This window comes from Myotis lucifugus, unplaced genomic scaffold (assembly GCF_000147115.1).
Source record: "Myotis lucifugus unplaced genomic scaffold, Myoluc2.0 scaffold_12, whole genome shotgun sequence".
Taxonomy (NCBI): Eukaryota; Metazoa; Chordata; class Mammalia; order Chiroptera; family Vespertilionidae; genus Myotis; species Myotis lucifugus.
Window position 1 is genome coordinate 1,362,903 of NW_005871060.1, and position 17,947 is coordinate 1,380,849.

General features: G+C 39.6%; 1 protein-coding gene across 1 annotated transcript in view; it reads left to right on the forward strand.

The window, feature by feature from the left end:
- Window positions 1–17,947, forward strand: part of BMP2K (BMP2 inducible kinase) — a gene marked incomplete at its 5' end in the record, with an annotated part of 126,562 nt that overhangs the window by 80,664 nt on the left and 27,951 nt on the right. Inside the window, 6 exons of the mRNA XM_014451976.2 lie at window positions 2,347–2,426; window positions 6,501–6,661; window positions 11,350–11,525; window positions 12,774–12,872; window positions 14,861–15,045; window positions 16,408–16,565. Coding sequence (XP_014307462.2) covers window positions 2,347–2,426; window positions 6,501–6,661; window positions 11,350–11,525; window positions 12,774–12,872; window positions 14,861–15,045; window positions 16,408–16,565 — 859 coding nt within the window. The remainder of the gene's footprint in view (window positions 1–2,346; window positions 2,427–6,500; window positions 6,662–11,349; window positions 11,526–12,773; window positions 12,873–14,860; window positions 15,046–16,407; window positions 16,566–17,947) is intronic.

Consider the following 17,947-nt stretch of genomic DNA (forward strand, 5'->3'; position numbering starts at 1 on the left):
ACTCTATACACTCAGAAAGTTTGGTGCAGAGAGGATAGACATTGTAAATGGAGAGACCTGTCTCTTTCAGTGACTGATTTTGTATAGTCATCCCTCAGTATCCACAGGGGATTGCTTCCAGGACTCCCCCAGGTACCAAAATCTGCGGTGCTCAAGTCCCTTATATAAAACTAGAGGCCCGATGCACGAAATTCGTGTAAAAGTAGGCCTTCCTTCCCCTGGCTGCCAGAACCGGCTTCCCTCTGGCACCCAGGACCCTGGCTTCCCTCACAGCCCCAGCTTCACCTGGACGGTCGTCCAGAAGGACGTCTGGTCTAATTAACCATATTACGCTTTTCTTATTATAGACTAGAGGCCCGGTGCACAAAATTTGTGCACTGGGTGGTGTGTGTCCCTCAGCCCAGCCTGTACCCGCTCCAATCTAGGACCTCTTGGGGGCAGTCGGACATCCCTCTCACAATCCAGGACTGCTGGCTCCCAATCACTCACCTGCCTGATTGCCCCTAACTGCCTCTGCCTGCCAGCCTGATCATCCCCTAACCACTCCCCTGCCAGCTTGATCGATGCCTAACTGCTCCCCTGCCGGCCTGATCGCCCCCAACTGCCCTCCCCTGCTGGTCCGGTCGCCCCCAACTGCCCTCCCCTGTAGGCCTGGTTGCCCCTAACTGCCCTCCCCTACAGGCCTGGTTGCCCCTAACTGCCCTCTCCTGCTGGCCTGATTGCCTCTAACTGCCCTCCCCTTTTGGCCTCATCGCTCACAACTGCCCTCCCCTGCCGGCCATCTTGTGGCTCTGGGCACCGCCATCTTTGAGGGCGGGACAGTCAATTAGCATATTTCCCTCCTTATTGGCTGTGGGTGCCACCATCTTTGCGACAGTGTGAGGGTCAATTAGCATATTCCCTCTTTATTAGATAGGACTAGAGGCCCGATGCATGAAAATTCGTGCAGGAGTAGGCCTTCCTTCCCCTGTCTGCTGGCACCAGCTTCACTCTAGCATCCGGGACCTGGGCTGCTTCCCTCTGGCTGCCCGCAGCCACCCAGGACCTGGTCTGCTTCCCTCTGGCTGCCTGCAAGCACCTGGAACCCGGGCTTCACTCCGGCCCCAGTTTTTGTCTGGAAGGGCGTCCGGAATGATGCCTGGAAGGACGTCTAGTCTAATTAGCATTTTACCCTTTTATTATTATAGATGGTGTAGTATTTGCATATATAACCTACTCCCATCCCCTCTCTCCCCCATTCCCCACCCCCGTGTATTTTAAATCATCTCTAGATACCAGTAATACCTAAGGTAAGCGATATGTAAATAGTTATTATACTGTATTGTTTAGGGAATAATGACAAGAAAAAAATGCCTGTACATGTTAGTAGAGATACAGCCATCATAGGCCTACCTACATATTACACGTCAGCAATGTAACTTTTTTTTTTTCATGAGTAGTGTTTTTGATTCAAAGATTGTTGAATCTGCAGATGTGGGACCCATGGATATGGAAGGCCAACTGTATTTTGGGAAGTTACTTAATGTTTTTTCCTTTTCTGTAAAACAGGGGTGGTAGTTATGAGGATTACAAATAATAAATGTAAACTCAGTGCTTAGTCCATGGAAGGTGCTGAGTTAGTAATAGCTAATATCATGGAAAGGCTTTGAGTTATATTGTGTGTCTGCACACTGTACTTAACTATGTCAGATTACCTGTGTATGGCAGGTTTCTGATAACTTTGATAAAGGCCCAGAATCATCTCTGATTTTAAGCCATTCTCAGCTTTGTAACAATCATTTTGGCCTCATTTTCTTGTCTATCTTCCTTTATGTATGACTTAATCTACTCCACTAAGGAAAAGAGGGAAGTTAGCTTTTCATTCAATAAACATTTGAGTACCTACAATAAGCTAAACATATATAGAACTTAAACAAATGCTCTTGTGTTTTAGAGTTTACATGCAGTGTCATGAAAGTTTTTCCTCTGTGTAGAAACAACACTTTTCCATATGATTGGTGTTTTTTCCCCCAAAGTGTAAAATAGTCATTGATTTACAAGTATAATGTAATTCTTCTTTTTAGTCAAGATTTGCCCACTTATAAAGTGGATACAGTGATATTGTTCTGTTTACTTTTGAAGAGTTTCTGTGGCACATGAACATGAAAATGACATTTGTGTAACATGCTGATGTTTGCAGGTTAGATCTGGCAAATGTATGTGAACAATTTATAGCTATCTGGGATGAAAATAATAGTATCTTCCAGACAGTACATTTAAAATTTAAGAATATATCGATAGCCTTTAAGTAAAGCTTTCTGCAATTAAAATGAAAACTAAAATGACAAGTTTTATTTTTCTTCCCAGAATTCTTCTATTCCTTCAGCTCTTCCTGAACCCATGACTGCTAGTGAAGCAGCTTCTAGGAAAAGCCAAATAAAAGCGAGGTAAGCGAAGTTGTGCTGACATTTGCAAAGGCTTTTTGAAAAGGGGAATATTTCTCATTTTTAATCCTAGCAAATGTAATTAATTAAATATCATCTAAACCTACATAAAAATGTTGTGTTCCTTCTTACATGTGGTATAGAGTTTAGATAATGTTACCTTTGAGATTTCTTAGTCACAGCTTTTTTATGTTGTATTTTTACTGATACAAAGTATTTTATTTGACATAAATATATTTGTCATGTACCTATTATATGCAAGATATAGATACTAGAAACACAAAGAAAAAGAAGCAGTGTTTATTTTCAAAGAGTTCACATTCTAATGAAGATAGACAACTGAACAATTCCATCCTGATAGATATCAGGCAACTTTGTGCGTGGAGGAAGGGAAAGACGGGGAGCAGAGAAAAGAGGAGCACAGAAAGAACCCAGTCCTTTCCCTGGGGGTGGTGGTTGCTGAGCTGCTGCTCAAAGGATGAATAATATAGTCCATCACCTGATATGATAGGTACTTCAGGCAAGAAGAGTGGCCTTTGTGAGACTGTAAGGCTGGAATATAGGGGACGCATACGGGTGGGAAGTGTATACTGGAGTATGGGGGATGGATACAGGTGGGAAGTGTATACTGGAGTATGGGGGATGGATATGGGTGGGAAGTGTATACTGGAGTATGGGGGATGGATACGGGTGGGAAGTGTATACTGGAGTATGGGGGATGGATACAGGAGTGGTGGGAATGAAGCTGAAGAGCTGGGTAAATGTCAGTCAGGAGCAACTTTATTTATATGTCTTGCTGAGAAATTTGGCCTTTGGCGTTTAGAGCAGTGAATTTTAAACTTTGCAGTCAGTTCTGTTTGGGACTTGGTTGTGAGATGTGTTCTGAATAATCTATTATTTATAAATTGTTAAAGTGTCATTTGGGAATGACTTAGTTTTTAAAAAAATACGGCATCACTCAAAAAATATCTTCATTTACTTGAATTTTAAAATACTCTTCAGGAAGAGATGAAGGAGTAAAATTACATCTAACCCATAGGAATTCAGCGTGACCAACAGTGTGTTCTGTGACATAGCTGTAGTTAGCAGCTGTTATAGTCAAATGGGAATTATGAATTTTGTCCATTGAATTTTATTGTTACTTATGTTTTTTAAATTGTTATTTGGTTAATTATTAAATCTTTAAGGAAGTAGATATAGCTTTAAAAAGCATGAGTCAACTGAATAAGAATGATGCTTTGAATATCTTCACTAGGACACAAGTTATAGCTATCCTATATAATAAAAGCCCAGTGACCAAATGGCGGAACGACCAGATCGACCAGTCCACCAATTGCTATGATGCGCACTGACCACCAGGGGGCAGATGCTTAACGCAGGAGCTTCCCCCTGGTGGTCAGTGCGCTCCCCCAGTGGGAGCGCCGCTCGGGTGACCGGGATGAGCTGTGCTCCCCCAGTGGGAGCAGCCGCTCAGAGGGCGAGTCCACAGCTGCTTGGCTGACCGGGATAAGCAGCTGCTCCCACAGGCCATGCCCTCCACCAGTGCACGAATTCTGTGCACCGGGCCTCTAGTACTATTATAAGCAAATGAAATAGTTAACTGCTAAATTAACAGTGCTATTCATAATATGTTAAAACTATTCATTATGTATATTAAAAAAAGTTTATTTGTAAATTTACTTTATAATGATAGTTTCAGAGCTTGAAAAAAAACTAAATGTGTATTAATCTAGTCATAAAAATAAGTTAGTCTTTTTTCTATGTAAAAGGCATATTTGTGAGGTGGGGTGGAGAAATCTTTAAACAGCTAGTATCACTAATTATAGGTTTTAAACTTTTATCAATATTATACATCTGCCCTGCTTCAATCTCTGGCACTCTGCTTTACTCCTTAAAAGCCCCCTGCATCTCCTCTTGGAAACTTATGTGACACCTTAAAGATTAAGAGTCTGAGAATCTCTTGTGCTAGCAAGAACACTGAAGGGTTTTAAGAGGAGAGAAACTATGTTTTAGGATTATTCAGATGATAAGAGGAAGGATAAGAAGGAAAGCACGGGGAACAGTTCTGTGTCTATTGCATTATGCAGATGAAGCAGTGCAGCAGCTTTGCTACCAGTAGTGACTCAGTCTTTCATTTCAGGCAGGTGTGTGTGTGTCTTCACTTTGCCTGGCTGTCTAGGTTTTTCTTCTCATTTCCTCACACACAATGCTTTGCTTCTTTTCCCTGCCTAATACTCATATTTATTTATTTATTTATTTATTTTTATCTCCATTTCCTACTTGAAGCCTTCTCAGGCCAATTTAGGTTAAAGTTAGAATTAATTACTCCTCCATGAAACTGTTGACAGTACTAGTGTGGCAGTGATGATGTTTGCTGTTTTTTAGTATATTTTTATGAACATGTGCTGTATCTCCCTAGGTATACTATGGATTCTTTGAAGACAGGGTAGTATGCCGTGTTTGCTGGATATCAGTAATTGTATATTAGATATTGGTACATTGGTAAAATAAATGAGGAAGCGCTAAACGAAGTCTTCAGAACTTTAGAGAGAGATTTAGAATAGGAACAAGGCGACGAGGTCTGTTAATAAAGAATGGATAAACAGAAAGAGTGTATATAATATGTTCTCTAAATTACTTGAGTGTAGGGAGTACAATATTGCTTTTAGTGCCACATCCATCATTTGAACTTAATAAATATTTGATTTATTATAAAATAAGATCTAGTTGGTTATATGTATACATGACCTTTTATTGCTTTTTAGTTCAGTTTTCATATGACTTTGACCATCCCCATCTCATCTAAAACATAAATATTATATTAGGAAACGGCATACATACAATGTCTTTCTGCGATTTTCTAAAATACTTGAACCTCCTTAGAAAGATAGTTGTGCCCATGGCTCCCTCTTGTGGCTCATAAGAGAGAATTGGATCTGTGCAATTCTGGCAGACAGGACTGGATCCACGGCAGCAGATGTGCACTTCATAAATCATGTATATGCACAATGTGAAGTGTTAAATCATTTGAAAATATGCTCATGAAACTTGGTAAAGAGATTTTATTCCAATCTTGTTGAAGAGTGAACTATTAAAAATTGAGTTTTTGTACTGAATTTATAGAAAGCAAAGTTAGTAAGTATGCAAGTTAAAGATTTTTCCTGGGGTTTTCTGAAAGAGAAGAGCAAATACCTGTGTTTTCTTAAATTATATTTATTGTCTTTTGCTTTTAAAATTATGATTGCTACTTGACTGCCCATGTCTGTGGTCTAACCTGAGTCCTAGTGGGAAAGTTTTATGTAATTTCCATTCAGTGTTTTAAGAAAAGCAAAGTTTAAGATTCAAGAAGTTAAATGTGAGCAGGTAGCTCCATTTGTTAAAAGTTTGGCTTCTTTTGTTACTATGTGTCCTAGGGTGCAGTCTCTTCTTTCTTAGGCCTAGAGTCCAAGCTAAGGACGACTGTTACTTGTTGTTTCTTATGTGTATTTCTCTGGTTGGTTCAGAGAGGGGGCTCTCAATTTTGTCTAAAACCTTAGGACAAGGTTTGTGTATTTCCTTTATTTTATCTCCTTAAGAGCAATCTTATATTCTTTTCCTGCCAGTTTCAGAGGCAGACTGTGAATGGTTGCATACTGGTTTAAAGGAAATGGTTAGGCTTATCTTACTTTCCTATCTTCAGCAAACATTTATTTATTTTTTAAAGTATATTTTTATTGATTTCAGAGAGGAAGGGAGAGGTAAAGAGAGAGAGAAATATCAATGATGAGGGAGAACCATTGATCCGCTGCCTCCTGCAGGTCCCCCACTGGGGATTGAGCCTGCAACCAGGGGGTACGCCCTTACCAGGAATTGAACCGTGACCTCCTGGTTCATAGGTCAATGCTCAACCACTGAGCCACACCAGCATAGCACAGTAAACATTTAAAACTTGTGAGTGAGACTTAGGAAGGAGCCAAGAACTCTAACATGATTGTAATAATAATTAAAGTGCATCTGTTGAAATAGATGCTTTATAGAACAGAGAGTGAATTAGAAATAATCCCAATATTTGGAATGAAATGTATTCTTCTCTTGTAGAATAACAGACTCCATTGGACCAACAGAAACCTCAATTGCACCAAGACAAAGACCAAAGGCCAACTCTACTACTGCCACCCCCAGTGTGCTGACCATTCAGAGTTCAGCAACACCTGTTAAAGTCCCTTTGCTTGGGGAATTCAGTAACCACAGATCAAAAGGTAATATAGCCCTGCCAACTTAAGAATTAATTTATAGTTAATGTAAACACACCTTTGATTTCCTAGGCCTATAAATTACTTCAAACTTACTGTTGTGAAGCAGATAACATAATGCTTTAAGAAACTTTCTACTGATGTCTAATAAACTCAACTAATTATTTTCCTAAAGTTGTAGGACATACAAAAGTATGGTATACAAAGCCCACAATTTGTTTATCCTTAGTGTCATCAACTAGTAGGGTTTGAGGTTGATGATAAAGTTCAGGAATATAAAAATTCTGTATTGTATGGGGAAGGAGGAAGTTGGAACTCTAGCCTCACAAAGTTCTCTGTCTTTGCACTGATCTAGAGCCTTGGCCACAGAGTCTGTCTTGGACTGTGTGGACAGTACAGCATAGAAATTTGTCATGTCATCTGGTTTTGAGAAAAATTGCTTTTCTAATATAAAATATACTCTAAGCATTATGAATCAGTACAGGATTTAAAAATAAATATCTCCCCCTCCCCCAAAGAAATATCCCTAATATTAGAGAGTAAACTTGTTCTGTCAAAGGTTTAGGGATATAACTTGAAGGCCCATCTCAAGGAAACCCTCTCTGGCACTTTATTTCATGATACATGTTTTTTTTTAATGTTCAGATGTTCTAAGTTAGATTACTCTAATGGTTAAGATCCCATATTTTAAAGCTCATGAACCTGGATCTGAGGCCCTCCCCCCCCATTTTTTAGTAATATATGTTAGTAAAATGCTAATATTTCTCATAGGATTGTTGTGAGGATTAAATGACTGTTTAATATAATGCCTGTCACATAATATGTCCTTAGTAAATGTTAACTATTAACTACTGCTATTATTATGAAGTAAAATAAATGCTTAGGGAAGGTAATGTTTATGTTACCTGACGTATTGCTGCATATCTCTGTGGTGATCACGTATACCAGATAGAGTACTTTATGGAAGAGGGGAGGGAAAAATAGGGGAATTTGAAACCCTTTGTGTCCAATTCTCATTTTACCATTTCTTAATCTCACTGTTCTCTTTTATAAAATGGGAATCACAACTTTTTCCTCTCATAAGGAGTAAATAACAAAGGTGTATGAATGATATCTAGGAAAATTATGTTTCATAGTAAACATTCAGCGTGTTAATTTTTCTCTTTTTACTTTTTTGGGTTGGAGATCCTATTAGTCAATTATGTATTAATGCCCTTCAGGCGAAGACTACCAGTATCACACTTGTAGTTGGACAAATGGGTTTATTACTCACATGCCATGGGGATCTGTGGGAGTGCCTCAGTAAAATGGTATTTGAAAAGCCTTATTAAAGGATTTAGGCTTGTGTTAGGTAGTTTTGGGGAGGCTATAAGGAAGTGGGGCTTTGCTCTGAATGGAAGGAGTTAGGAAGGGGGTGTGTGATATCATTAGGTGCCTTCATAAATAGGAGGAGGGTGGCCAAAGCCTCAGTTGAAGAAGCAGCCCTCATCATGTTGGGCAGGATAGGGAGGGTTCGGTCACTCTGTGGTATGGGCAGAGTTCCTGATTTTGTCAGTGCCGAGACATGATCATGGAGTGGTCTTGTCCTGATCCACCATGGTCACAGAGGGCTTTGTCTGGTGTTGGTGTCGAGTGAAATTGCTTATGTTCATCTGGGAAACAAGACCTCGCTGTGAGTGCCAGGCCTGCTGCCTTCCATGTAGGGCAGCGTTTATCCCATGTGCTTCTAGCCTAAGCTGGAAAAATAATACTGTTTTCCCCATGTGTGCAAAAAAGTAACAGACAAATCTATTCTTTTACAATATTGAGACAGTACAGCAATAATCAGAGAAAAATGTAAAGTCTCCATTCTTTTTCTTCTTGGAATAAACTTGCAGCAGTTCAGTGTGTAGCCCGCATTTGCTCTTATTAGTATTGGGATGAATATTCTTATAGCAGACTTTTGATTTACATGTCAGAACACTTTTCTGAGGAAGATGTTAAAAAGTATGCTTAATTAAAATTTGTTAGATAATGCCAAGTTGCTATCTGAAAAGACTTCAAAAATTTACACTACCGTCAACAGTGTGAGTGTCCTTTCATTACTATTCTTGTCAACAGTTGGTAGTATCGGTTTTTAAAGATGTTTCCCCATTGATAGGTGAAACTTTTTTTGGTTATATTTAACCTAGAGGCACGGTGCATGAAATTCATGCATGGGAGGGGGTGTCCCTCAGCCCGGCCTGCACCCTCTCCAATCCGGGACATCCCTCTTGCAATCCAGGATCGCTGGCTCCTAACTGCTTGCCTGCCGGCCTGATCCCTAACTGCTCTCCCCTGCCTGCCTGATCCCCCTAACTGCTCTCCCCTGCTGGCCTGATCCCCCTACCTGCTCTCCCCTGCCACCTGATCACCCTAACTGCCTTCCCCTGCTGGCCTGATTGCCCTAACTGCTCTTCCCTGCTGGCCTGATCTCCCTAACTGCTCTCCCCTGCCAGCCTGATCACCCTAACTGCCTTCCCCTGCTGGCCTGATCACCCTAACTGCTCTCCTCTGCTGGCCAGATCCCCCTACCTGCTCTCCCCTGCCACCTGATCACCCCTAACCGCCTCTGCCTTGGCCCTGCCACCATGGCTTTATCTGGAAGGACCTCTGGTCTAATTAGCATATTACCCTTTATTAGTATAGATAGAGACCTCGTGCATGGATGGGGGCTGGCTGGTCTGCCCTGAAGGGGGTCCCGGGTCAGGTTGGGCATCCCCTTGGGGGGCAGGCCAGCCACACCTCCAATTGGGGTAGAGGGGTCCCTGCTGGGGTGCAGGGCCAGCCTGGGCGAGGGGCTGCCAGGGGTTTGCAGGCCGGCCACGTCCCCATTAGGGTGGGGGTCCCTGCTGGGGGCGGTGCCGGCCTGGGCAAGAGCCTGGGGTGGTTTACAGGCTGGCCACACCCCTGATCAGGGTAAGGATCCTCTCTGGGGGCGGGGCAGGCCTGGACGAGCCTGGGCGAGGGGCTGATGGCCATTTGCAGCCTGGCCAGGCCCCCGATTTGTCAGGATGGACATCCGGAATACGTCTGGTCTAATTAGCATATTACCCTTTTATTAGTATGGATATTCCTGATTAATAGTACTCTTTCATGTGTTTACTGGCCATTTTTCTTCTATGAATTATTTTTGCAATTTTGAAAGAAGATTGTCTTTATTTTTATTGCTCTGAAGGTTTTATTTTTATGTATTTTGAATATTAGCTTTTTGTCAAAGGTATTATAAATATTTTCTTCTAATTTATCATTTGTCTTTAACTTCACTTGTTAATTCACTTAATTTCTTTGAGCCTTAGTTTCATCATTTGCAAGATGGGGAATATGGCAGGAGGATTTAATGATGTACTTGAAAGCATTGTTTTCTTGTGGGCTTGTTGCGATGTTGTTTGGAAGTTCTCTGGTGCTCCGTGCCCTTGTCTTGAGAACCAAGGAGCTCTATTTAGCTTGATGACACTAAATAAAGGTCACAGTTTGTGACATAAGAGGTGAACCTCATGAATTATCGCATGATCATCATTGGTTTGTGACTGGGATTTACCAAACCCAGCCACGACTATTCTTCCCCTAGACATCAGGGTGCTACAAGAAGAATGTATACCTGAGGAGCTTAACTTTTTAATACTCTTCCAACTAGAAACAAATATACTTAAAGGCTAATAATGGTGGTTATGTCTGTGGTGCAATTATGGTTTTAATTTTCTTATTTTATAATATTTTCAGGAGTAATTAAAATGAACAAGCAGTTTCTTATACTTGGAAGAATTAGAAAAAGCTATTGTCACAGAGGTGTCATACTTCAGGCCTAGAGAGGTTCAAAGATATTAATGTTGATGGAAAAGGACCCTTCTTTCTCTCCTTTAACTGTTTCTCCTTTTTCCCCTTAGGATTAAAGAGTTGCATTTGAATTTATGGTAACTCATTGGCAGAGAATATAGAAATTATAGTGTATTTCATTTTTTTTCTGGTGTTGTGTGTATCTTTTTCCTTAATTTTAAAAGTTTGTTCATAGGATATTCCTAGAGTAAAATTTATGAAGCTTATAAATAAATATCCATTTAGGAGACAGTGTTAAGACATTCATTACAGTAGCATTTATTGATCTGTTGTGTAAAAGGTTCTTGGAGTGCTAAGAGATAAATAAGTCATCACCTCATCCCTCTGCAGCCCTAGTTAGGACATAGCCATTAAACAGTTAATATGTGCAAGGCATGAAACGTTATAAACTGAGTAGAAGTGTTAGATGAAGGAACAAGGAAGAGAGATTTGAGTTAAAAAAAGTTTAAGGATAAGAATTGTAGGAGGTGGAAAGTGACATTCTAGGTGGAGAGAATCATTTTGGCAAAGACACAGGCTTATATCAGTGCATGACAGAGTTGAGTAATACAGAAGAAACTGACATGGCTGCTTTGTTCACGGAGAGATGAAATATGAAAGATGAAGTGCTTCTAAGATGTTGACTTGTTCAGCATTGCAGCTGACAGAATTAACTTTCGTGGGTACTTAGATTTAGAGTAAATAATCCCTTGAGACTATGTGCTTATGGAAGTTTCTATATTATAAAATAAGGATATAAATGCCTTGGTTAAAGGATTATTGAATTAGTGTTTTGAAATACACCCATTTTTTTTAAAATTCATGAGTATGTTAATGTAAGTTCTGGAAACTCCTTTTAGCAGCACTGAGACCTGGAGTCAGCCCTGAGATTTTACTGGGTCAGGGCCCTCCTCAGCAGCCTCCGCAGCAAAACAGAGTCCTTCAGCAACTGCAGCAGGGAGACTGGAGATTGCAGCAACTTCATTTACAGCCTCGCCATCCTCAGCAGCAGCAGCAGGATGCTTATATGCAGCAGGTAGTTCCTTTGTTACTTTAGACGTGAAAGTAGTGTTGGGAAATGCATGCAGCTTTGAATATCAGTGAATTCCTTTTCTTATCATGGGCACCTTGAACTCTAGATCCAGGTAAACATTTTGCTTAATTTTTTGACTACTAAGAAATATGTATTTTATTTGCATTCATGAACTACTTAAGAATACTCTGTTGAGCCGAAACCGGTTTGGCTCAGTGGATAGAGCATCGGCCTGTGGACTGAAGGGTCCCAGGTTCGATTCCGGTCAAGGGCATGTACCTTGGTTGCGGGCACATCCCCAGTAGAAGATGTGCAGGAGGCAGCTGATCGATGTTTCTCTCTCATCGATGTTTCTAACTCTCTATCTCTCTCCCTTCCTCTCTGTAAAAAATCAATAAAATATATTAAAAAAAAAAAGAATACTCTGTTGAAATAGTTGCATCATGGCTTTATAAGGCAAAGAATATTTAGTCATTTGGCATCATGAATAAATACTGCAGTCTATGATAAATATTTTTTTAGTTATATTTTGAGTTCAGATACGTAAACTATAATTACGTTATTGCTGGAAAGGTGATATTAAGCTTAGAGAAGTAACATTGTCATAAGGTTTTGTTTTTGTATTTTTGCTTGGTGTGTTTATGGATGGTGGAGGGAGGAGGCATTTAGAGAATTAAAAATGACCTTGAGTTCTGTTCTGTGCTTTGCCTCATCAGAACCTGCAAAGTTCTAGTTTCACTAAACTATTTTAAATTTAATGACTGTCACCATTATCCTTTCATCATTTTCTGAAATATTTTTGAGCCAGTTATATGAATGGCACTTCTCACGGTTCCTCCCTTCTCTGGTCTTGACTGATAGATCCAGAGTGGAGGATAGTTAAGTAGGTGATGGCTAGAAGATATAATTGAAGGGGAGATAAGAGGAGCTTGGGAATTGAATGTAATGAGTTCTGGATACAAGTAACTTCAGGGTCTCCATCAACTGGTAAATGTGTTTAGGTTTCATCCCAGCATCCTTAAACTGTGTTAGAAATGATTTTGGTCGAATCCATTATGTTTCATTGATAATTCTGAAGCCATTTCCAATAAACATATATAAGTTGTAATTACTATAGCTATTTTACATTGGTGTTTGGACTTCTGAGTATCCCAGTCATTGTTACGGTAAGATCAGCATGTAAAAAGAAAGACTGTGGCACAAAAAAGGCATGAGTAATATTGATGAACTTGTTTACTTTTCTCCTTGTAGTATCAACATGCAATGCAGCAGCAACAGATACTGCAGCAACAGTTCTTAATGCACTCAGTATATCAGCCACAGCCTTCTGCACCACAGTATCCTGCAATGGTAAGTGTTACATAATGTCTGGAGATTTCTCTCTGAATATGCTGTTGAAATTCACAGTGTGAGTGGCATTATTCAGAATTTAATTATTTCAAAATCAATTCAAGTTAGTTAATTATACATCCTATATAATAAAAGCCTAATATGCTAAGTGTCCGGTCGGCCATTCAACCAATTAAAGCATAATATGCTAATGATATGCTAAGGTCGCTCAACTGTTCGCTATGACATGCACTGACCACCAGAGGCCAGACAGTCGACCGGTCGTCCAGTTGCTATGACGTGCACTCACCACCAGGGGGCAGGTGCTCCGACTGGTAGGTTAGCTTGCTGCTGGGGTCTGGCTGATTGGGACTGAGCGAGATGGGCCGGACATGCCCTTGGAGCCCTCCTGCAGTTCCTCCAGGATGGCCAACCTCCTGTGTCCCTCCCCGGCCCCGATTATGCACTGGTGGGGTCCCTCGGCCTGGCCTGCGCCCTCTTGTAATCTGGGACCCCTCGGGGGATGTTGGAGAGCCGGTTTCAGCCCGATCCCGCAGGCCAGACCAAGGGACCCCACTGGTGCATGAATTTGTGCACTGGGCCTCTAGTGTTTTTATATATCTCTATATACATCTATATAGAATTGATTTTTAGAGAGAGAGGAAAAAAGAGAAAGAGAGAGAGATAGAAACATTGATGAGAGAGAAGCATCATCGATTGGCTGCCTCCTGCACGCTCCCCCATGCCTGGGTTTGGGGATCAAGCCCAAAACCCAGGCATGTGACCTGACGGGGAATCAAACCATGACCTCTTGGTTCCTGGGTCGGCACTCAAACACTGAGCACACCAGCTGGGCTAATTACTCATATTTTATCAAAGCAGTCATATATTCTTTTTTTTTTTTTAAAGCAGGACAACTGTGATAGCTTTTGTTTTTTATTGTGGTAAATATATTTAACATCACATTTACCATTTTATCCCCTTTTGAGTGTACAGTTCAATGGCATTTAAGTACATTCACATTATTGTGCTCTCTATCTCGGGAACTTCCCTGTCATCCCAAATTGAAATTCTGTATCCATTAAACAGATGCTGCTCTTTCTCCCCTTCCCCTCAGCCCCTGGTAAAAGCTATTCTACTTTATTATTATTATTATTATTATTATTGACTCTTTTAGGGATGTTACCCATTTCCCTACCCACTCCCAACCTTTGCCTCCCTCCACCCGGCCCCTGTCCCTCCCCTCCTCCCCAGGCCTTTACCACATTATTATCTGTGTCCATGGACTATGTATATATGTATATATGTATCCTTTGGTTGATCTCTTCCCATCCTCCCCTTTCTTCCTCCCCTCTGAGATCTGTCAGTTTGTTTCATTTACCCATGCCTCTGGTCCTATTTTATTTTATTTTAGTTTAGTTTATCACCAATTTATTTTATTCTTTAGATACCACATATAAGTGAGATCGTGTGATTCTTGTCTTTCTCTCACTCAAAGTCAGTCATGTATTCTAAAGCAGCTTTAAAGTGGGATGAACTATAGCACCTGAATTTGGCACTTTTTAACTAACTGATAGTATTTTTTGTTTATCTCATAGTATAAGGAAAATGGGTCTGTTACCCATGATCTTTTTGTCCTATGTCTCTTTCACTTGGCAAATATCAGTTGAAGAAAATCCAAAGGAAAATTATGTTTGTTTCAGAGAATAGTTTGATCTTTTTTACGGCAACCACTGTATTATAAGAACTAACCTACTCTATTATCTTAAAATATTTAAAGGATAATTTTTGAATCCTTCCACATTAGCCTAGCTTCATAATTTCTAAACTAGATTTATTTCATTTTGCTGTATTTTTCTAGTAGCGAATTGCTCCTGCAGATATAAATTATTTTTAATTTTCTGCTTTTATTGCCAATGTGAAAAGAAGGAACATAGTGAACAGGTGTGGGGTAACAGTGCATTAGTGAACTCGAGCATTGTTTTGTATAATGGCATTTCTTGTTTCAGGTGCAGCGGTATCAGCAGGCTTTCTTGCAGCAGCAAATGCTAGCTCAACATCAGCAGTCTCAACAACAGGCGTCACCTGAGTATCTTACCTCCCCTCAAGAGTTCTCACCGGCCTTAGTTTCCTATACTTCATCTCTTCCAGCTCAGGTTGGAACCATAATGGACTCCTCTTATAGTGCCAATAGGCAAGTATTTTTCCATTGAATGCTAAGGAAATTCTTATGGAAGTAGGTGTAATTGTGGATTGGAGTCCTTAAGCGGCTCCTGAATTAGTTTAGAGCCCATCTTTCTATAGCATCCCCTCCTCCTCATCCTCCTCTCTTTAAAATCAAATGAACATATCCTTGGATGAGGATTAAAAACAAAAAGGGGCAGGAGGGAGGGGGGTAAGAGATCAACCGAAGAACTTGTATGCATGCATATAAGCATAACCAATGGACATAAGACACTGGGGGGTAGGGGAGGCCAGGGGATTGTCAAGGGCAGGGGGAAAAAAAAGGACACATATGCAATACCCTTTGTAATACTTTTAGCAATAAAAAAAAGAAAAAAAAGAAATTGGCAACAGAAAAGATTAGATAACTATCAAGAGTTTTGTTATTACCTATGATCACAGGCAATAGGGTGGCGAAGGCCTGGGGCACGGAGGGAACCGAGTGCAGGGGCGCGATGGGGGGAAAAGAGGGACATCTGTAATACTCGCAAAAATAAAGATTAAAAAAAAAAAGAGGCACACAGAGATTGTTCCTCCATTACCAGTGTTAGAGCATCTGGATCTGAATTAGGAATGACCTTGACAGCTTTTTTATGTTGCCTCATTCCTATGCTGTATTTGCAGGCTGGATTGAAGGGAGGTGCCCAGGGATTTTTAGGTTAATCTTCTCTTAAAAGCTAAGAGGCCTATTAGATAACTTTCATAGAACTATTGGTCCCAGACTCCAGACTATAGATACTTTAACACCATGAAAGATTTATTATATCGAAAATAACCCTCATCTAGTTTTAGCTAATTTATAAAGCAACTCCAGCAGTTAATAATTTGTTGGTAGCTACTTAGAAAATGCCTCTGTTAAAAGGAAAGTTACTGTGACTTCTCACAGTAAGGACATAAGATCACCTTAGCAGTGATTTTAGAATGATGACTTTGATATGGCTACTGATTTTCATTTTAAGGCTTGTTTACTATGATAATAGTTAATATTTATTGAATGCTCACTATTATTTTTTTAAGAGACACTGTTCTCTTTACTTTATGTGTATTAATTCATTTAATCTTCTCAGTATTCCTATGAGGTATATTCTGTTACTCCTGTTTTATAGATAAGGATGCTGAGACATAGAGAGGTTAAGGTACCTACTTACCCAAGGGTACACAGCTAGTGACCTTAAAGAGCCTGTTAAAATCCCAGTTGGTCTTTCTCTCAATCAATGCCCTTATCTGTCATCTCCATAACAGTACAGCCATCTGCTTTCCTAAGCATGTTTAAAGTAGAGCATTTAAAAAATTTCAATTTTAATGTTTTTTCTTCTTTTAATTATTACCCTAGGTCAGTTGCTGAAAAAGAGGCAGTTGCAAATATTACAAATCAGAAGAACTTCAGTAACCCACCTGATATGTCAGGGTGGAATCCTTTTGGAGAGGATAATTTCTCCAAGTTAACAGAAGAAGAACTGTTGGACAGAGAATTTGACCTTCTAAGATCAAGTAAGGGACACTTGAAGGCTTATTTTGCTTCAGAGTAAAATAGCAGCTCTATAATTATTCAGCAAGGCCAAAGACTGCTTTAAGGGGGTAAATAGAAAATTCTTTTTGCGCATTTGAGGGCAAAAATCAGGCCATCTTCTCTAACACATACAGAACTATCAAACTATGTTGCGTGCATTAGAACTCAGTTGCTTGATAGTAGCTATTAAACCCAAGATTACTGATAATACACTGATTCCTAATGCTTAAAATATATTGTGTATTATTGAATGTTAAGTTCAGAATATCTCCAAAACATGGAACATTAATGTTCAAATAAAAAGGGAGACATTAGTATCTTGCCTTACTAGTAATCATTTTGAAGCTTTGTGATTTTTGCATATTCAAAAGAAGATATTGTGGGTCTGAGATGCCCTTTGAAAGTGCCTGAAAGAAAACATGGGCTACTACATTATGTTAATGTTTTGTAATGCCCTTTTAATGAGTGATAACATGAAAGGGCTGCTTTGTTGTCCTGATGTGGCAAAAGTTAAATAAATTCTTTTCCATTTTAAATCAGATATCTCAATGTTTTTACTTGGAATCATTGCCTTTTCTTTTTGCCTTTTCTTAAACTACCTAATATATATATCTCAAGCCTCACCATACATATTTTAGAAGAGGTCCTTTTTTGGAAAAGGGATCTGTGGAGTATTTTAGGAGGTTGCCAAATTGGAGCAAAACACTTACTTCTGGTGCATGTCATTTTCAGGTTTCTCAGGCGTGTGTGTGTGTGTGTGTGTGTGTGTGTGTGTGGGCATTCAAGTGTGTTTACCCATTTTTGCATGTGAAAAAAAGATCTTACTTGTCCCTAGTTATAGTTTCTAGTTTATTTTAGGTAACTGGCCTCAAGAGAACATTTACTAGATGAAGTGATTTGTTGCACATTAGTATATATTTTATGTAAAATTTTAAATGCCCTGAGTTAATGTAAGAATAGTTGTTTGGGATTTGAATTTGTATTTTACATATTGGTCATATGATTATCAAAAATTAAATTGATGATTAAATGCAGATATAAAATGAGTTCTGAGCCTTTAATAAAAGTCTGTTAACTTTGGTAAAACCAATCCTACATCTTTTTATTAAAAATTGTTTTTTAACCACAACTTTTTTGCTTGACATTTCCCCTACAGTTTATGTTGAGTGACCTCAAAGCAAGGTTTTAAAAAAGGAAACAAAGTATTTGGGGGTAGGGGGAGATTGGCAGGGAGGCACAGGGATAACCAGATCACTATAATTTACAGAATTATTTTTAAAGCAATAGGAACAATTAAAATACTTATTTTAATGTGTTCTTACTGTGATTGTAACCAAGGGTTTGTTAAATCAGTATTTTTTAT